The sequence below is a fragment of the Trematomus bernacchii genome, unplaced genomic scaffold, assembly GCF_902827165.1.
Source record: "Trematomus bernacchii unplaced genomic scaffold, fTreBer1.1, whole genome shotgun sequence".
In the NCBI taxonomy this organism is placed as follows: domain Eukaryota; kingdom Metazoa; phylum Chordata; class Actinopteri; order Perciformes; family Nototheniidae; genus Trematomus; species Trematomus bernacchii.
Window position 1 is genome coordinate 1,220,922 of NW_022987641.1, and position 22,424 is coordinate 1,243,345.

At 40.1% G+C, this 22,424-nt stretch overlaps 1 protein-coding gene across 1 annotated transcript in view; it reads left to right on the forward strand.

Annotated features, from left to right (window-relative positions):
* Window positions 1-22,424, forward strand: part of cacna1c (calcium channel, voltage-dependent, L type, alpha 1C subunit) — a 141,773-nt gene that overhangs the window by 75,692 nt on the left and 43,657 nt on the right. The window contains 6 exon segments of the mRNA XM_034133322.1: window positions 585-724; window positions 1,606-1,758; window positions 3,094-3,293; window positions 6,760-6,863; window positions 13,410-13,497; window positions 13,938-14,022. Coding sequence (XP_033989213.1) covers window positions 585-724; window positions 1,606-1,758; window positions 3,094-3,293; window positions 6,760-6,863; window positions 13,410-13,497; window positions 13,938-14,022 — 770 coding nt within the window.

Genomic DNA, 22,424 nt, shown 5'->3' on the forward strand with positions numbered 1-22,424 from the left:
GTGTGACATCACAGATGTACGTGTGTGTTATATTCATTGTGACAGTGCTATGTGCACACACTTATTTATAAACACATTTTAGGTGTCTCTCTTCACTACAGACACACACAGTGTTCTGTCCATTCATTAAAGTCGAGCGCCTCACATTTCCTTATCAGTGAGGGGACGGATAAAACACTTTTTATTATTGTGATAGAGAGTTTACTAATTAAGTTGTTTTTATTTTCTACTGTTATGTTTTCTCCCGGAAGCACATTTGATTTTGTGTGCAGATGTCTGTACCGCTGCTTCTGCTTTAAAATGTTGGACACAAAGTAGTTTGATGTCAACATTTACAACACTTTTGCTGTTTTATAGATTATGATAAAGATGATGTACTTGGTGCAGTTTAGGATTGACAGCTGTAGCAACAGAGGAATAGTAAAAAGGAGGTAATTATGACAACAACTGCAGATATTCATCACTGTCATATGTCCTGTAACCCTTTTAATGTTCTCCCCTATCTTAGATATTCTCTAGAATGTGGAAATGGGATGTCCACCTGACGATGATGCCTATTGAAGTCCCTGCTTCTTGTCTTGCAGGTTATTCAGTGCGATCTTGGAGCAGGCCACAAAAGGCGACGGGGCCACTCCTATTGGAGGGAAGGCAGCGGGCTTCGATGTCAAGGCTCTGAGGGCCTTCAGAGTACTCAGACCCCTCAGACTGGTCTCTGGAGTACCCAGTAAGTACTGAGAGAAAGGAAATCAAATAAAAAAGACGGAAAATAAAAGAGAGTAAAAAAATGCTTCTCTGAGGACCAGGTGTGAATGGTGATTGGATGAGGTGGGGGATAAATGAAACACAGATTGGAGCTGATATTGCCCTCAGAGGCACACACACAGTGACACACATAAATCCACACACACTCCTCTTATCAGGTGCTCAGACCGTAGTGGCAGTGGATGAGTTGTCTGTCAGCCTGTCTGTGTCAGTGACTTCAGGAATCAATAACCCAACAGGACAGAAGACAGGAAGAGGATGTCGTGGATGAAAGCTGAGCGCTCTTTGCACCTGTGTGATTGTGTGTGTCATCTCTTGTGATTACAGTAGCAGGCAAACCCACAGCTTGCTAGTGTACATCACACACTCTTTTTGTTCTGGTAAAAAGCTGCATGCTCCATTTGCTGTAGACTTTACAAAAAGGAATTATCTGTAAATTAACTATGTAATAAATCTGTTTGTTTACTTAAATCTGTATATGATCCAAGCATATCATGTCATGACCAAACCAATTATTTTGAACCAAATAAATAAAAATAAGCTCACATTTTATTCTCCAAAGATAATTGTGACCAAAAGTTAATATTTGGAGGATAAAATGTGAGTACGTTTTACTGTTTCACAACAATAAGCCTCCTTAACAGAATGTATTTCAATCAGCGTATCTGTGAGTTATTAGTATGCCGTACTCTAAGCCTTTTTATATGACAATAAGGTTTTCATAATTAACAATACTGCGTGTCTCAAGACTCTTTTTAATTTAAATACATTCTGATTTCCCTTAAATAAGGTTGTGTTAACCCTTTATGTGTTCTCAGCAGTTCCTCTGTGTGTGTGCTGCAGGTTTACAGGTAGTGTTGAACTCCATAATCAAAGCCATGGTTCCTCTGCTCCACATCGCCCTGCTGGTCCTCTTCGTCATCATCATCTATGCCATCATCGGCCTGGAGCTCTTCATGGGCAAGATGCACAAGACCTGCGCTCATGAGCAAACAGGTACACACACGCATACACACCGGAGTCTGAGGGGCACAGGGAGAGAATATACAGTATAGACGATTGCGCACTGATGCACAGATTCAAATACAAACATGCATGGTCAAACACATACACTCTCATACCGCACCTGAATGGTCAAATACGATTTGAAGCGAATACTCAACTGTGTGTGAAGCACGCTTCAGATAGCATATATTCACATTTCAACCCAAGAGATGGACATACAGGTGCAAACGTAACGCCACAAACCTTTCAAACTCAAATAAAACACATCAGTTAGACACCACCTATATGCCATCAAAGCAGAGAGAGTATGAATAATTTGGGTGGTAATTGAAACAGCAGCTGCCATAAACGATGAAAACCATTTTCAGTAAAGGTCCCTAGGTATACATGGACTTAAGTGTTGTTCTGGTGATGTTATAGGTCCCATGAGAGGCATTAGCTTTGCCCTGGGTTAGTGCTGGTGGAATACTGTGATATCCTATACATCACCCTGGGGGACTTGTTTTGTACAATTAGCAACACGCTTTCACATTGATCCTTTTTATGGCTGCTCTACAGTCCACTGTGTCCTTGTTTAACCCCTTTTCAAGGAAATATTGCTTTTTTTTCTTTTAGATAAATGATTTATAGATTACGTTGAAAGATTTAGTAGAATTGCAAAGCGGGAGTTATTTTATACTCCCTCTTGGTTTATTGCATAGTGTGAGGTGACTTACGGTTGGATCACTTCCAACAAGTGAGGGGGCATGAGACCCTCACTGAGGAGTCATCAGTACAAAAGATGAGCAACTATATTAGAAGATTTTTATAAAAAGTTGATGGTACGATATGGAAATTCCACAATAAATCACTTCCTGTTGAGAAATGAACAGATATAGAAGTTAAACCAAAGTTGTATTATTTAATGAAGAGTACAAGCATTCAAGCTGGAAGGACGAATGTCTACAGCACTTGCAGAAGAATCACAAGTCATTTATATAGAGAAACAGGGAACAAAGGGGGACAGGCACCGAAGTAACTGACATTACAGCCTACCAAATGGGAAACAAAGGGACATAAGCCATGTTAATTATAACATGAAACATCTGTATGATAATTTGCCTGACAATGGTCACAGTGGCACCCTTCAGTCTGTTGAATGCTAGAGAACAGAAGGAAGCCAAACATGTGTTTTAAAGGTGTGAAGAAGCCTCTGGGTCACAGCCAGAGTGAGCAAAGGAAAAAACAAGTTTACAAAGAACTGGTCTTACTGAATTGAATTACTCTTTAATTATACATATCATTATAATAACCGTCTTTCTCTTCCTCTTATGTCTTTTGTCACAGGCACCTTTACGGAAAAAAAGCCGGCACCATGTGCGCCTGAGGGAGCTTACGGTCGAAATTGTATGCACAATGGAACCCACTGTAAGGTGGGGTGGGAGGGCCCGAACGACGGCATCACTAACTTTGACAACTTTGCCTTCGCCATGTTGACGGTGTTCCAGTGTATAACCATGGAGGGCTGGACGGAAGTGCTGTACTGGGTGAGACGGACACCACAACAGTGTCTAGGTGTGTGTGTGTGTGTGTGTGTGTGTGTGTGTGTGTGTGTGTGTGTGTGTGTGTGTGTGTGTGTGTGTTGTGTGTGTGTGTGTGTGTGTGTGTGTGTGTGTGTGTGTGTGTGTGTGTGTGTGTGTGTGTGTGTGTGTGTGTGTGTGTGTGTGTGTGTGTGTGTGTGTGTGTGTGTGTGTGTGTGTGTGTGTATTTGTGAAGAGAGTACCATCTGCTCAGTGTGTGTTGTCAATGTACTGTATCTGTTACATCAATGCCACATGAGTGCTTTTGAAAAATTGATATAAAAAATAACACTTCTCTAAGAAAGGCAGGTATGAACACAATAAGACACACACACATTGCGTTTGTGAGCGTGTTAGCTCATATCTCGGGATAAATCGATTCCGACAATACACTGTGTAATTGAAGGTGCCGATTCATTTGGAACGTGTGCAGAATCCTGAATCTTGATTCAAGTGAAAACACACACACATCCAGCCAGCCAGCGAGGCGTATGAACACACACAAACTGTCCCTCCCTCAGTGAATGGGCAGAAGCAGGCAGCAGCCCTGTCCAGCTAAATAAACCAAAGGATTAGTCTGTGCTGTTAATCGATGTTCAGGAGGGTTCCATCTGACTCCACATGTGCTGGATTTCTTAGCATTTTATTCAGACCTGGAGGTTTGGCTCTACACCCAGATTATTATTTATTGATGTCCCAATAATTGGTGGTAAGGGCTCAAAGACTTGAAGAGTGTTTTTTTCAATTATTTATATTTGTTATGTGATGTTGCCACTACTACCCTGTGTAACATAAGCGCTGTTATACCATAAGCCATGTGTAACATCAGGCTCAAAAACATCCTTTGTAACATTAGTCAATATGTCACTATCATGTTGCTGATTGGCAATATGTGAACTTTGAAAGAGATTATCAACAATTGCCCATATCAAGTCATTATAAGATCAAATAATATAAGATAGACCTTTATTGATCTCCTTAGGGAAATGCAGACCTATTGCAGCAACACAGTGAGACACAGGACAGTACAGATAGAGTTCACACAAGGATAAAAAGAATACAAATAAGATGACATTTGTAAGGCACAGTTTCAATTTACAATCAGAGCAACGATGTTATACAAAATAATCTCTTGAATCCACACCCTGCTGATGTCCACCCGCTGAGTATGTACATTTTAAAGCCTCATTACAACCAGTTTGCAGTCTGTTTTCCTTAGATCTTATATAGAATTATCTTTAAACAATTTGGTACAGTTGTAGATATGATTTATATTGTGATATTAAATATAATACAATACAATGTTAAATGGAACATAATGCGGTGATATAGCTGCACTGAGTGCACACAGACTTTTAAAAGGGAGCTATTAATGTTAAAAGTGTTTTAAATAAAATGTTCATACTCTTTAATAAATGTTCACTCACCTATCTTCAACGTTAATCTATTGCTAGCAGAACGTTGAAATGTTTTATCATTTCAAAGCTCTTTTCTCTAAATGCTGTGTCTCACTGCGAGTGTTACAGATGAATACTGTCTATTAGGATTGTGAAAACAACTCTATATAACCAAATGTCCAGTGGGCAATAACATTGTGCTAATTTCCATTCATTTAATAGCCTCAATTTGCACTTCTAATGTGTGATGATTATATTCAGGTCACAGAGCTCAGCATCCTTTTCTCTGAAATTGAAATAATGATGTTATCTCCGAAGGTTATTTAACAACGCTTAAAGCATTTATGACTCTATTTTGTTTCCGTTATCCTAAAGGACTCTTTTCCATCTCGATGAATGAATAATAAGTCCACTTCACAAAGAACGATTCTTATCCAGTATCTAGAGTTTTCACATGATGTACTAATCCTAAGTAGGATCCTAGCCAGAAGATACATGTTTCTGCTTGCTAGGTGTGTTTTGGTAAGTATGAACATCTTACAAAATAATCAAAAATATGTAAAATTAGGATGCATCTGATCAGAAAATATTTGTTCATATTGTCAATAGAGAGTTTTAAAATACCTTCAAACCTTTGTTAACATGTGATGAATGACATCCTAGGTTTCTGTAAGATCACTAGTGATTTAGCTTTCAGAGAAACTGATTTTAAGCTCTGTGATGAAAATAATACATATCGTAAGAGGGACAAGGTGGGGCTAGCCATCACAATATTAAAGGATACAATTATGTATTAGATTAGTACATCTCTAAAGAAATTCATTTGCAATGGAATAATGTGTTACACTGGTAAGATCTGGGAAAGGTTTTTTTTAGCTATGTCTGTTTGGTTTGGAGTTGTGTGTGTGTGTGTGTGTATGTGTGTGTGTGTGTGTGTGTGTGTGTGTGTGTGTGTGTGTGTGTGTGTGTGTGTGTGTGTGTGTGTGTGTGTGTGTGTGTGCAAGTTCTGTGTGTATGTTTACACACGGAGCAGAGAGCTTACTCTACACCCCTACTGTAACTGCCCTGTCTGCTGCCACCTCCTGTGTGCACACACACACACACACACACACACACACACACACACACACACACACACACACACACACACACACACACACACACACACACACACACACACACACACTGTGCTAATCATACAATTCATTTTTAGAGCGCTTGGGAATCCAGCTGCCTTGATAATGAATGGGACCTATTTGTCCGGAGTATGTATGATTATGGGAAAACACTTAGACAACACCAAACCTTTTCTTGTGTTGGGCCTTGCGTTTCCATAGTTTTCATTGTCTCACATTTTCAGGACTATAGATTAATGACATCCAACATCTGCTGTGATAGCAACCCTCGTTTCTTCTGTTGTCTCGTTCTGTTCAACATGTGTCCATGTGACAGCCCCTTAATTTATTTAATTGATACACATGCAGTAGATCACTTATAACAGTGTGTCGTTGTTTTTATGGACAAATGTATAGCATTAACACTCATTGTCAATTAAGGGCAATCCACCTCTCCAAGATAACTATTATCAAGCAATTGTGTACTTATGTAAACACACACTTTAAATAAGGGCTCAGGATTTTTATTGAGTTACAAAAGCAGTTAAGTGTTGTTTAGTGTCTGCTTGATTGTGGTTGGTCCAGCCTGTGCTCTCTAACACCAGACACCAGGGTGTATACACACACTTTATCACACAACACTGCCACTCCTGCTTGGCCATATCTTCCTACTGCTCTTTTTAACATGCACTGCTCTTTCCTTTTTCCTTCCTGTCATCTTTTCCTACCTTGATTCCTTCTCTTACACACTTTCTGTCCTTTACCTCTACTGCCCCCTCTCATTCGTTCTCTCTATGTACCTTACCCATTGTCCTCACCCCTCTCTTCCTTCCCTCCCCATTGTCCTTCCTCCACCACCTTCTCCCTGTTAACCGCTCTCTTCTCTCCTTCTGTTTCTCTCCCATGTCTCTCGTCTCTCAGATGCAGGATGCTATGGGCTATGAGCTGCCATGGGTCTATTTTGTCTCTCTCGTCATCTTCGGCTCCTTTTTCGTTCTCAATCTCGTTCTGGGGGTGTTGAGCGGGTAAGAGGTTGTGCTGTGGTCATGTGTGTACAAATGTCTGTATGTGAGTTGTTTGTGATGAGGGTGTACGGTGCAAAGTGTTTAATATGTGATTATTGACCATGCAACAAGACTCCCTGGAACAGACATTTGAAGTGCAGTTTGTGATTGATTCGGAGGATCCATTGAACCACTAAATAGTGGAATAGAATGGAAATAATTCATGGTTATCCACTATAAAAGCACACCACTTATTGGGCATTATTATGGTTATTATGATTATTTTTTAGTTGAAGTTAACTTCACATGGCAGTATTAATTAAGGTAAAACATGATTTTCTTCTAAATATAACGTCACATAAACTCTACTCTCTTAACATTTTGATTATATATAATATCCTTCTTTGGAGACCATAGTAGTAATAAGCTGCGTAGTTCAACTGCTGTATAAATCCAGAATCCAATGCTGTAAAATGAACATGCTACAGCCTTTAATACTGTAATCCCTGTCATCAGCATTTCAATGGGAGACTACTACACACTGAAGGGATTTATACAAGAGTTGCAACACTTGGCTAAAGAGTCAAAGTGGGCTATATTGGTGAACATTCCGTCCCAAATATTTCGGTACAGCTTAATATACAAGTAGTCTTATTAGCATTGATTTGGAGATTATTTGGTACATTCAATTGAAGCCATCAAATGCAAATTAGAGGAGGGGGATTCAGGCAGTCTCACATCAGCAGTCTTCCAGTACAAGTAGAGCTAGATCTCTTCTTGTAAAGATCTTAATGCTCTACAGTCGAGGAAAGATGAACTGACTGAACTGAGCGCTCTCTCCAGCTTCACTCAGTCCTTTGTCAGAAGCCTTACAGAGAGACACATTCACACACAAGCACTTGCTGGACTCTTCTTTTGAAACGTTTTTTTTTTCCAAGGCTCAGTTTTAAGATACCCCTTTTCCTCCTTAAAGAGATGACTGCATAAACAGATCCGCCATGTTTGTTTACATGTGTTGGTTATCGTCATACATGTTTGTCTCATGTGCTTATCAGCATCTGCTTACATTGTTTGTGTATGTGCAGCAGCGTGTGTATTTGTATGGAGGCGTGTGTATGTTTTGTTTCACTAAATGCTGCTCCAGCGGCTGGGTGCAGTTTTACCCCGCTCGGCCAAGTCACACTATTTTAGTACAAGCACCACCCGGCCTGTAGGGACACACTGGGGGTATTAATAATTCACCCCTCAGGTCAGCTATAGAGATGGAACTTAAAAAAGCTTGCACAACAGGGAAAACACAACAGGCAAAAAAGGTTTTTCTGAGGACAGAGTGAAGTCTGAAAGGAAACATGGCATTAAAAATGGAAATTATAGGATGGAAGCCTGCACTGAATAGGGACTATAATTCTTCATAGAAGCTATAACCGCCATAACAATATCAATTAAATAATAGCAATAATAAACATTATAATATTTTACACCACAAATTTGATTTAAAAATGAAAAGATTTTTTAATTAAATCTAAGACTCATTTTTTGTGGCTTTTTATAATAAAATCCTTTTTTTTTTGCATCAAGAGAGAATAAGCTGTCATGATGACAGTAATAATGCAGAGTGTCCGCGGGGTCTTAAAAAGTATTAAAAGTTGATAAATCAATTTAGCGAAAATTAAGGCTATTAAAAAGTATTACAAAGTATTAAACGGCATTTTCCAAGGTATTACATTTGTAGCTTGTTTTCAATAAGTATATAAATTGTCCAAAGAGATTGTATTCTAAAGTCTGCCTGAATGTAATCATTGCGTAGGTGTGTAGTGTGATTCTTTGTAGTTTATTTATGGCATCCCGTTGGATTGGACGTCATCTGAACAGGACATCGCACGCTCACTGCTTGATAGCGCGCGAAGGTCCGTTTACGCCGGTTGTTAAACAACATCGTTATGGGGAAATGCAAGTTTGCGTCCAAATGGTTGGAAGATAAGGAGGAAGGACAATCAATACTGTATATAGTAAATGTGAGGTAAAGTGTGTCGCCAATGTAACCGGTAAGAACTCGAAGTGGCGATGAGGTCTTAAAATGTATGGAAAGGGTCTTAAAAAAGACCTTAAAAGGTATTAAATTTGACTTCAGGATTCCTGCATATACCCTGTAATGTCTAATCCATGGGAGTCTTGCTGCACTGTCTTCAAGTGTCTAAAATGCCTTCTCTTCACAGGGTTTTAAATGAACTCTTTTCGGGGGATGTAAGCTTGTAACCTTCCCTTACATGCCCTCAACTGATGGTGTTTAAAGTTGAATACAGCCGGTCAGATACGCTGCCATGTGGCCCATTAAGTGACTCTGACAAATACTATAAATGCATTATCCCAGCAGGAATCCTGCAGAAGGATACAGTTCCATCTGTTGGGAACTTTCACTGAGGATCTAACCCCTTCCCTCTGCCCCTCCTCCCTTCCCTCCTAACCTCCCTTACTGCTCTCTACTCGGCTTATTTTCCTCCCTCCATCTTTACCTGTCTCCTCACACCCTTCTCCCTTGCATTCATCCTTTGTCTCCCCTCCTGTGTCCCACGCCTCCGTCTCTCCACCAGGTGAATGACGCAGTAGGTTACAGTTGGCCCTGGGTGTATTTTGTCACCTTAATCATCATCGGATCCTTCTTTGTGCTAAACTTGGTTCTGGGGGTATTGAGCGGGTAAGGGCAAGGTCAAAGGTCACTTGAGACTAACTTCTTTCCCTCTCCTTCACACTGTCGTTCTTAGAGAGCTTTGCTGTCTGTCTTTCCTGCTTCTGAAAGGAAATGGTGTTGTGTTTTTTTTAACTGGTAAAGGAAGGTATTTTCAAGAAACAAAATACATACCAGCACACAAAAGGGAAATTTAACATGAATTCATTTTATCTACGATTATGTCCAATATGTTTTAAGAACTACATGTATGTGGATTACGCAGTACCACAATTATTTTTCCAACCACCCCAATATCGTGAATGCAATATCTCTGTAACGCATGGAGGGTCATTTAAAAAAAGAAATCGGGCACAAATGTCAATTTAGTCTTAAGAATGAACTGATTAGTAGTCAAAATGAAATTTCACTGTGATCTTGTAAACATGTTTTGGACATACCTTAGAAATGGACTTGCTTCTTGTAATTTCACGATTTCAGGAGTATCTAACAAAATAAAATGATGAATTAATGGCAATCTGGACATGCATGGATTCAAACCGCGACAAGTGGGTGAAATCATTCATGCCATAAGCAGGTATTTTCTAATATGATTTATAGAAGAAACAGAGCTTAGTGTGGATTGTTGTTTTTCATGTTTCTTCACATGCCGTAGGTTAAGATGAACTTAAGAAGTGAAGTGTCTCACCCCTGACTGACTGACCTGTATCTGACTCGATACCCACAGTGATGTGGCAGCAGCATTGTGGGAAAAATAATAGAGGTCTATCTGGTCCAAACAGCTTGGGGGGTTTGGCTGTCTGACTCTTTGTCTGACTTCTGACTAATGATGCTGTCATCACACTACACAGCCTGACCTTTTACCAACTGCTTCCTCCATGCAGTGTGTGTGGGTCTCAGATTGGCATACTAACTAATAGCCAAACAGGAAGAAGGAGAGCGACGGGGACAGAGACAGAAACATGGGGTGTGACGGTGTTTGTCTGTATTTGATGTAATGTGTAAATAGAAAGAAAGAAGCATGAGGCTGTCTGAGAGAGAATGAGGGGACAAATGAAGAAAATCCAATGACCATTTACGGGGAAAAAGAGAGATGTTGAGAATAGTAAATTGAGAGTGATCACTGAGAGTTCTGCTCTCACAAACACACACATAGTATACTACACACTGACACACACAACCACAGATCAATAAGATTGGGTCTAATGTTATGACAAGCACAACTGTAGCAGTTTGTCCTAATGCTCATTGATCTGCCTTTTGTGTATGTGACTGTGTTGTCTGTAGTTGTGATTTATTCTATCATTCTACCAAATGTCACACAGAAAACACACTGACAGGCTCACACACATTCTCTGATTCTGTTCCAAGCAATAGACTGACTGTAGAAATCTATGAAAAATAGACACATAACATTATGGATCCTGTGATGCTCTCCAGGGAACGTGTTTGGATGCTGTAAGTGTGAAACTTCCATAGCTGCAAAGCCCCACTTAAATAAACATTATGGAGTGTGTATTTGCACCCGGGAGAAAATAGCAACACGACAGGTATTCAGCTATTTACACATAACTGTATTAGGTTAGTTGAAATCATTAATATTAAGTTGAACCTAATATTTAGAATTTCAACTTTATAGTATTGCTACCAACTTACCTTATACAATTATGTCTAGTTTGTTGACCTAATACATTTAATTAAAGTCAACGTTACAGTTTTTTCAGTGTAGTCACCCGGGTGCAAATAGGATCTGCCATTATTGTAATGTATTATCTAACATTATTAAAACACATACTGTATGGCATACGCAGCTTACTTTTCCGTGATTTCCAAAGCCAAGATGACATGGTGTGAGATAACTGACCATCAGGGAACTCCACTGACTGCATCTTATTTAAAATAAGAAGCAGGGAGGCTCTTGCAATGTCAATGGACCTTGGAGTGTGTATCCGTACACATTTTAGCTGAAAATGTTCTCAAGCCTCACAGCTCCTGTCAGCTCTCCTCCCGATGAATTATTTGGCTCCAAGCTGACTTTGACCTTCCCCTAATGCGCCGATTAATCAAATGTTCTTTAATTCTTTCTTTCTTCCTCCTGACACCTGGAAGTAATTTCACCAGGTTTCATCATATAATTAAAATATTTCCCACTCTCCTAACATCAATTTTAGTTGTCTTAATAATAATAATAATAATAATAATAATAATAATAATAATAATAATAATAAATGGCTCTTTTTGTCATTTCACAGTACAGGTACTATGTAACGAAATTGTTCCTCTGCATTTGACCCATCCTAGTGTTAGGAGCAGTGTGCTGCCGTGGACGGCGCCCGGGGAGCAGTGTAGGGAACGGTGCCTTGCTCAGGGACACCTCGGTAGCACTTGGTCTTGCCGGGACTTGAACTGGTGACCTTCCAGTTGCCAAGCCAAGTCCCTATGGACTTCGCCACCACCGCCAAAGTTAAATCAACTTTGCTTATGTCCTCTGTGTCCACATGACATCCAAAATCCTGACAAACCCTAAAAAGCTGGCATCATTCTATATCAATAAGAATTAAAAAAAAGATAACCAGATTGCTCCATAATTAGTAGCTAAAGGACTTTAAACACTTAGTTTATGTTAAGTCTACTTTTACACACTTCAATCATTTTATTTTCTACATAAAGAATTGCAAATGCTGCATAAAAAGGTAGTTAAAGCATCAAATAAATATTTCAGTTAACCTATCTATCGTCATTCCAACCTAAAAAACCTCTGGGTCGTGACGGAAAGAAAGAGATGCCAGAGGTGAGGGGCTCGGTGGAGCGGGACGCCCTCGCTGCAGACCCAATTCTCCTCCAATTTGACGGGAGCAGGCTGAGGCACTGCAGCCGGGGGGGAGACCCTGGGATGCACTGCACAAACTCGCAGCAGGCTCGGGAGCACCTGGGGCCCTGGGACAGCAACACTTATAAGACTAATCAGCAAAGATTATTACTAAATCCAGTCTTTATATATTTTTTTTAGATAAAAAAAATCTTTATGAACTTATAACAATGGGATAAAGCAATGCATGTATATGACACTAGCCTAAATGTGTGAGGGATCCTCTATTAATAGACAACAACTCTGCGGTTTTGTCTATTCATCAGCAATGTTTGGCTGCAGGTGATACTTTCAGAATAAAAGCATCCTGACTCAGCTTAAAGTAACTGACACTTACTGTAAGGGAAATTTGTTAAGTGTTTTTTTCAAAACCCTCTCCTCCTCTAAGTTAATAAAACTAGCACTCATCCACACTTGGTCAGTCATTCGGGGTGTCTCAATTCACATTCTCACAGTGCACCAGGCTTAATTATTAGAATACGGCTTCATCAACTCCGACACTTTGTAAATCAGTGGGAACAAGTTTACACAAATAGATAGATTGTCAATGATAGGGTATAAACAGTGTATTACTGATGTGATCAAATCAAATTGCAGCTTATTTGACGTTGTGTGTTTATGCAGGCGTTACAATGTCTACCAACTTTTAAACAGAACTGATTGGAACTGTATATCTCTTGGCTGCTTAACAATATATCTGTATGAATTGGATTGTCTGAGCTGTGAATCCAGCTCTCTGTCTGTCTGGGCGTGCTTCATCTGTATTAGCATACTAACACTGTATCTCCTTGGCAGAGCTTGTTTCTCTTCACATGTTTTTTCTCTATTTAGCAGGTTTTCCCTCCTTCCTGTCCTGACACACTGAATAATGTTCTGTATTATCACAGCATTGTCACATGATTTGCACTTCAGTTTAGATGTTCAGATTCTTTTTTCTCTCCCTCTGTCACTGTTTCCTTTCTATCCCTCTTTCTATCCCCCAAACCCCTCCATCCTCTTTCCCTCCTCCCAGAGAGTTTTCCAAGGAGAGAGAGAAGGCCAAAGCACGTGGTGACTTCCAGAAACTCAGAGAAAAACAGCAGCTAGAGGAGGACCTCAAGGTAGGCGGTTCTTTCTCTGCATGTTTAATTGAGGCTGCAAGAGTCTTTGTCTGCAACTAAGATTCAATGTTAATTACTGCCAGGTAACCATAGAAATCAAAGCAAACTTTATTTAAATACATTTTAATAGGTAACACATTCTTTACAGATGGATGGAGGAGGATAAAAGAGTAAATCAAAGAGACAGCCAAGTGTATATATTAAGATTAATTTGAAAATAATAACATTAATTAACATTAAGAATAAAAAAAGATGCTGTCTGTTGTTGTTACTAATATATGTCCTTAAATCATCTCAGTTTTTAGTATAAGAATAGGGAACATTGAGAAACATAATGAATGCCATAACATTTGATAGAAACAATGTTTGTTTTGTTGATAAGCACTGCTAACCAGCCAGTGTTTTCTTTGCTTGTGTGTTCATATGTGTGGTGAATATAGGGCTATTTAGACTGGATCACTCAGGCTGAAGACATTGACCCAGAGAATGAAGAGGAGGGCATGGACGATGACAAACCTAGAAACCGTGAGTACTACAGTGTGTGTGTCTGTGTGTTTAACGGTAAAATATGCCAAGGGCGAGAGTCGATCTATTTACTTCCTGCAGTTCGCCTCGGGATGCAAGTGTGTGTGTGTGTGATTTATGAATTGTTGTGTGGTAGTATTGGCATATATAAGAAGGTGTGAGGTTAACTGCGCACGTGTTTGTGTCAGATTTAGGGTTTAGTCTGTAGGTCTTGAGCTCACTGCAGTCTCATCGTCATTGAATGACGATGAGACTGCAGTGAGTGACTGATGGAGTGGCTGACAGTCTGCTGCTTTGGCTAAGAACCCTCCCTCAAAACCTGTTTAGATATTAGTGGAATGTGTCAGACTGCAGCTAATAGCCTCTGGACACACACACACACACACACACACACACACACACACACACACACACACACACACACACACACACACACACACACACACACACACACACACACACACACACACACACACACACACACACACACACACACATACATACAGGCACACACACAAGCACACACACTGTAGGTATACACTCTTTTGTGACAGAAATGTTCACACACAAATGAACACCCTGTCTCTCTCCAGTGAGACGCAGCCACACATGGTACAAGTCTCCCCAGGAGTGAGCTTTGTTTCCTGGGGAGGGAGAGTTCAGCAGTGGCCTCTTTTGACCTGGGGGTTTGATCTCAGAGAAGATAGATCGAAAAAGAGAGAGGGATAATGCGAAAGAGAGGCAGCGGTTTGACACAATGCCTGTACTATATCTGAACAAGCATTGTTCAGTATGTGCTGTGAACTCTGTTATAACTGCTTGGAGCTCCGTTTCCTCACATCGATGATGAATCAATGAGTGATGAGGACTAAATATGCAGAGGTGGCTGCGGCTCATTCTGAGAAACACTGATGATCGGCAAGGGAAGAAGATAATAATAAAAAAATTATGATCTAATCTTTCAGTTAGGCTCAAGACATTACTATGGTTGAATGAGCAATGACCCAATTTACATGAAAATAAGGCACAGCACTCCTGTGGCTAATCCGTAACAAATCTTCTTGTTTTCACCTGTTAGCGCCGTGCTCCTCTGGGCCAATCAGTGTGGCAGAACACATCAGCAGTGTGTGGCGCATTAACAAACAAACAAATACAGTATGTGGCCCCAATTGGGCACACTATTTTTAAATGTCACATCACACAATTAGTGCCTCTTAGATTCATATTGTTTTTGTTCTAGATCACTGACATAATGTGCTATGTCAAGACAAGCCCAAGATAGTTGTAGTCTGTAGTTAGTTTGTCTCGTGCGAGATTAAATCCATTACAATTATTAAACAGGATACATTTTTTAGATGACAGCATGATTGATACATGTGATCAGAAGTTATCCACCTCAAAGATCAATCATCCCTCTGTTTGTGAAGGTAAAAAAAAAGAAAGCACTTGCTCTCTTATGGCTATGTCTCGCCCCCTCCTCGATGGGATGGATCCTCCTTTGGGAAGATGAATGAGGGCAGTGTGTGTCTGTTGCCCAAGGAGCACACACACATACACACACACACACAGATATGGAGAATAGAAGAGAGGATTGCAAAGAGAGAGAGATGAGAGGGAGAATAGATGTTGAGATAAAAAGGGGATATAAATATTGTGTGTGTGTGTGTGTGTGTGTGTGTGTGTGTGTATGTATGTGTGTGTGTGTGTGTGGGTGTGACAGTACCTGGGACAAGAACAAGTCATAGTACTTGACCACACACTCGTACAGAGACCACACACACCTTTCTACCTGTCTATCAATCATCCCATCTTCACATGATAGGCTACGGCTAGGCTTTATGATTATGAATAGTGTGCTCACATGAAGACAAATCACTGTGTGTGTGTGGGGGGGGGGGGTTGTTTCAGGTAAAAGAGTAGTCAATGTAATTCACTATATTGATTTTCACAGGTTTTAGTGAGTTTGCAGGGGTCAAAAGTTTCTAAAACATTTCAGCTATCCTTTCTGAGTCTGCAATCCTGTCTGACACACATACACACTCAACTGTGATGATATGTGATGTGATATGAATGTTGTGTTAGTGCTTTATTTATTTATGTGTATATATATCATTTGATGTGTTTTCGCTGCAGTATGCACATTTGCCTGTCGTCTCATGCATACTGCATGTGCATGTCTGTGTGTGTTGCATGTGGTCACCCTCTGCCATCTTGTCCTTGCATGCCACCCTCTTGTCTTGGCTTCCTGCTGCTGTTGTCTGGCAGGAGTGTCCCCTGCCCACCTGGGGGAGAACAGCAGTAAGCTGGCCTGGCTCAGCCCCTCTGCTGACCCTCAGGATCAGGATGGTATGTGTGCATCTCTGTGCCGGGACACATGTTTCCATGATTTTTGCAGTCGTGATCATGGTTGTGTTTGTCTTTCATAGTACGACTGCTTAGGAGAAAGGGCGGTGGTCAACATACCTCCTTAAGAGCATACTGAGGAGTAAAATACTTCAGGTATCTTGTTTATCTGTTAGTTTAGTTTAGTTTATTTGTTTATAGTGTCGTGGACAGTCCCCATTGATCCACTGTCACAAAAAACTGTAAATGGGGCAGCTTTAGCCAACATGGCTAATTTCCCAGTTATAAAACTATATTTCAATTATGCCCACTCTAATGTTCCATTTATTTGTGATAATCATGGAGAGTATATAAGATGGAAGTGTAGCTTTATTTTGCTAATCTAAACATTTTTTCAATAGATATGTTGCTTCTTAAAAAAGTGTCAGCATACTTCAAACCATTCTGTCATGGTCTTTTTTTCCATCTCCACTAATGTAGGTAGTATGAGAAAAATAAAGCCAATTTTGAACATTAAAGCATGTAAACATGTCACAGTAGAGGCACTAAATACTGATATGGACCTCAAATTAAGAATAATACGGCCCCTTTAAAGTCTTTGGCCTTTATAAAGGTAAATTAGTAAATTACAAGATACATTTTTGATTGTGTATTAATGGCATGAGTAGATTGGCTGTCCTGCGTTTGCTGTTTGACATTGTCGTAATAGATCATAAAAAGCTTTTTTATTTTAGAATATGTCATCTCTGTTTGCACGTGTAGCTTAGCATGTTTTTGTCTTTAAATGTCCTGTTTTTTCACTTGAAATATGAAACCTACTTGTGAGGATTGATTTTTATGTGTGCGCTCCTTGGATGTAAATGTTTGTGTACCGGATGTTTACTATATTTTATGCTTCATATCTCTGAATGCAGTTGTATTTATTCTACAGATAGATAGATAGATAAATAGAAGGATACTTTATTGATCCTACATTGGGAACTTCTTGTGTTACATGAGCAGCACAGTACACATTGACTCACTCAAAGGATATTGCTTTTACAGTATGCTTGGACAATCGTATGTAAATCACTTGAAAAGAATGAGCTGAATCCAACAATATAAATATCTCGGTACAGAGGAGCGAGCTGAGGAATGTTCTGGTTCACAATGATGCAAATACTATGAGAGGAAGGGCTGAAGTGGACAGCAAACAATGGCTTTTGTGAAGGCCAAGAGGAAGGAGATTATGATGGAGAGATATATTGTACGTAGTGCTGCTGATTGAAAAGAGCACTGCAACCTGCTTTTGAATGTTGACACTCGAAAAACACGAGTACTTCCACTTTCCCTCTCTCTTTCTGCATTGTAATTTCTCTTTACCATAGAGAATCTGGCAATGAAACAGACTAAATGGTACAAAACAGAAAAAGGTAGTCATATTTTTTGTCCAAAATGATATTAATAGAGTGATGTAATGAGGTGTGACTGTAAAGAAGAAATTAGTTTTCTTTGCAGAAGCGTTCATGGTTCCTTCCAACAGGTCGTGCATGTCATCAGAGGCGCTATGAGTAAATGTGATTATGTGTTTTTGAATATGATGTTTGTGTGCATTTCTGTATTTGTGCTGATTGTAAGTGCTATTTGTGTGTGTATCCATGTGTGTGTGTGTGTGTGTGTGTTTGTGTTGTTGAGCCGTGCTCTCTATCCCCAGGTAAAAGCCGCTTTCATTCTCTGCGTGGAGCCGTGAAGAGAAATGCGGCTTTCATTCGTAAGGCGTGTGCGTCTGTCTGCATGGTTCAACACTAGTTAAACATTTACTGGAAACGTTATTTTAGACATGCAAGCGAACCGCACCTCCTCTCCTCATCCTCTCCTCTTCTCCTGCATTGTATTAGGAACTGGTTTTTTTTTTTCAGTGGCTGCCTCTTTAACTGTAAATAAGTTTATTCTCATTGTCTTTGTTACCCCTTTTGTTCACCTCAAACAATTACCCTATATCGAGGCCATATATAAAAATACCGTCTCGCAGTGGAGACTTGGTCATTTGCCAATCATTTTCCATCCTGCTGCCAACATTGTATGTCTTCATTGCATTAAAACCTTGACCGTGTTTCATGGCCCTTAACTTCAAATCACCTATAATCGAAAAATACAAGAACTATCAGTACAGGGGAAAAAGGACATGAGGAGAAAACTTAATTTCTGTATTGAGATGCAGCCACCGTTTTCCTTTCTAGGTTCGTAGGAGAGAAACTGTTCGCATCTGCCTGAAAAAAAATAAACAGGAGGACAATGTCATCACATGAAACAATTCAAGTGCGGTTTACACACCGTACATGACTACAAAAAATGTGTGATGCCACAGTCCTCTTCTTATTGTTTTAAATTCCTTTCCCTAAAACCCCCCTGCCCTGTCGTTAGCCATGCTAGCTCTGATTGTCAAGGACAATACAGAAATAGCTACCAAATTTGAATTTTAGCCTTTTTATAATTTTCACCCAGCACTTGTCATATTGTTGAGTATAAATGTAAGATACTGTTCATCTACTGATAAGTGCATGCTTACTAGCAGTTCACTAGTTAATTGAATCCCCATATAATGTGACAATTGCCTAGTGTGCAAAAAGAGAGACTAAAATTCAAAATATAAGATGATTGTAATAAATAGACTGCATGATAATCCTCAAAATATTATGTTATATTTGGTACAGGATAATAAATATGAATTCACTGTCATTTTTGGGTTTGTTTTTAAACATTTGATCAACTAAAATGTCTGGAAATTACCAGATGGTGTCATTGACGAATAATATCTGGCTCGAACGCTATTTTAGTATGTTCACTCAAATCTGTTCTGTACACTAGAGCAGCGGTCCCCAACCTTTTTTGCGCCACGGACCGGTTTCATGTAAGAACATATTTTCGCGGACCGGCCTTCAAGTTGTGGGGGGATAAATATGACGAAATAAAATAATACGACCTGTGTTCCTGTTTAACTGGTTATTGTGTTAACTGGTATGCTATTTTCCATTGGGTTGAATGTTGCAATCAAACACACCACAAAGGCATATCATTGCAGCAAATAAAAACGTGTCTACGGCACCGCGGCACAGACAATTAGATAACATGCATGTAAAGTAGCGTTTTTCAGAGCATGGGTTCAGACCTTAATTGCCTCAGCTATAGTTCAATCGATTTTATTTATTAATTGCAGGCTTCATTTATATGCTGCAGTTTACAGACAATCTGCCCGTTCACACACTGACTCAACACAGTTTGCTGTCTCAAAGTCTCTCGCACTGCAAAAGAAGGAGGTAATCAAAGTAAATCCGTAAGCAGATCTAACCAGTTAACACAATAACCAGTTGAACACCGGCATAAAAACAAATATAAAGTGCATAAAAATACAACTCACCATTATTACGCTGAATTAGTGGGAGCCCTGAGCTTGTGTCTCTGCAATACGCCGGTCCAATCTAGGAGTAATGGGAGACAATGACACCCGAAGTGTGTTCCTTATGTCCAGTCTACTCCGTAAGCTCTTAATAGAAGTTTGTGCTGCACTCACTTTTTCCAGCTTGTTTTTAGCGGGGCTTTTTGTGGGTTTAATATTAACCGCTCTATCGAAATCAGTCGGAAGTCGCAACGGCTCATTTCAGAATAAACGTGGATTTGCGTAAAAAAATAGATTCTTGGGTTTCGGGTGTTTTGTTTGATTTTAAAGGTCCCATGTCATGGCCATTTCTCCTGATCATAATTCCATTGTTGAGGTATACTAAAATACATTTATATTGTGCAATTTTCCAAACTCACATTGGTTTCTCATACAGCATCTCTGTATAGTATGTGTATTCACTCTCTGTCCTAAACGGCTTGTTGGAGCTCCTGCCCCCCCCTCCCTGTGAGCCCAGTGGCCGTCTGCGAGACAGGAGACACAGCGAAACCCAGCCCGAAACACACACACACCCGCAGCCTGGCTGGGAGTTTGTGTGTGTGCTCAGGCTGAGTTCCGCGTCTCGATGTCTTGCCGACCCCACACCAGTGAGCCAGCTCACAGTGTCCCGCTCCTCGCAGCGTTGAGTGTGTGTGTGTGAGGAAGTCCGCGGATTGGTCCAAACGTAACGCTTCCGCGGACATAACGTAACGGCTCTGCGGATTGGTCCATTTGATTTGATTTGGACCAATCTGCGGAGCCGTTACGTTACGTTACGTCACTATACCAGAAATACGTCACTATACCCAAGAAGTAAACAATGGAAAAAGATAAATCTCCAACGAGGCGTTCTGGGGCAGCATAGACAGGTATTTTCTGTGTTAGAGTTTTACTCGCTACAGGGTGTACTTTGAGGGTTTGTGACTCTGCAGACTGTTTACATGCAGAAAAACCTTCATAACACACAACCACACGGGAAAGGTAATAACCAGAAAAGCATGACATGGGACCTTTGAATAAACAAAGTATTGGCTTTCAGAATATTAAACTTTTATTTCCAAAATCACACGATAAATACATGTTTGAAGCTTGTAGGGAAGATGACAGGCACCTCTCACTCGCACCCTGCTCTTCCGCAGCGCTGCTCCCCCTCCCTCCCTGAAATGATGAATGCAAGGCGTGTATAGTAATCATACTAACACGGCAGGTTCCGTGACAGTTTGTTTTCATCTGATTTCAAATAAACAAAGTCTTGGCTTTCAGAATATTAAACTTGTTTCGGCAAATTCAGATGATAAATACAACTTTGAAGCTTGTAACGGCATAATTACAAGTGGAGAACTGAGTAACTTAACGTCACAGCAGGCATAACAACAGCCGGTGTTTCTTGTGAGTGTTTTCCCCGGGAAACAAACACAATACACACAAACGCAAAAATACACACACACACACACTCGCAAGCTTCCCCCAGACCAGTAATCCAAACAAAAATCACAGCATTATGACGTTCCAGAGTCCAGATTGCTCTTGTGCTCAGTGTTGCCAGATGGGCGGTTTTCCATGAGTTGGGCTGGTAGGTATCACTGTAATAACTCACGGCACGCGAAAATGTAAACGACTGGTCCGCGGACCGGTGGTTGGGGACCACTGCACTAGAGGACACACACACATTTTTGTTTTCCCCAAAAGACTACTTCAGTGAATGATTTTACCTTATTTTCAATGCTTTTATTTAATATATTTTCTCATTCACACATGCCAACATTGGTTAGAGTTAATGAATTCCTATTTTGCCTTGAAAACTTGTCTTTCTTATAACTCTCCCTCTCCCTCCATTTCTCTCCCTCCCATGCTCCTTGATCCTTCCTTAGTTTTTTTTTCATCTCGTTCCTCCTCTCTGTGTCTCAAGTCTTTGGGGTTTACTCTAACAATAGGTATTAAACTAGTTCAGAGCTCCATTGAGGAGAAGGCACAGGGCTGGTAATATATTTGAAAGTCTTTAGCCTCGAGAGACACTCGAGGGCCCCGAGTGCTTTTAACTAAGTAGCATAGCAGCAGGTGGCACGTGGCGAAGTGAGAAACATTGAGCGTGTTCACAGCAGAGGCCTTAATGTTCACTGAGACCGTCCTGATCTCCACCGCAGAATTCATCCATCACAAGGCATGTGGCAAAGCACGCTGTTCACTCAATGAGCTTACTTTAATGTATTATGCTAGCTAAGTGCTTACAAGCAGCACTGAATAAACTGAAATGTTGCTTTTAATTAAATGTATCATGTCAACAGATTTCACATTACTGTATTTGGTTAGTTGAAAGCAATAATATGAATTAATACTAAATATTAGGTATAAGTTCATATTATTGCTTTCAACTAACCTAATACAGTTATGTGCGATGTGTTGACATAATACATTTAGTTAAAGTCAAGGTTTCAGTTTTTTTATTGAGCTCTTGATATAAAACACAATTTTATTTTTGCAATATTTATGCATTAGGGCCAATGTCAGGGTTCAAATTGTGTTTTGAAAGCGATTTTATATACAAGAGCCCAGGCATGATTACATGGCAAGCTCTTTATATCTTGGAATTACTCAAAAAAGCCGTTTTGAAAAAGCCCTCTCATCTTAAGTACCGATCATGTCC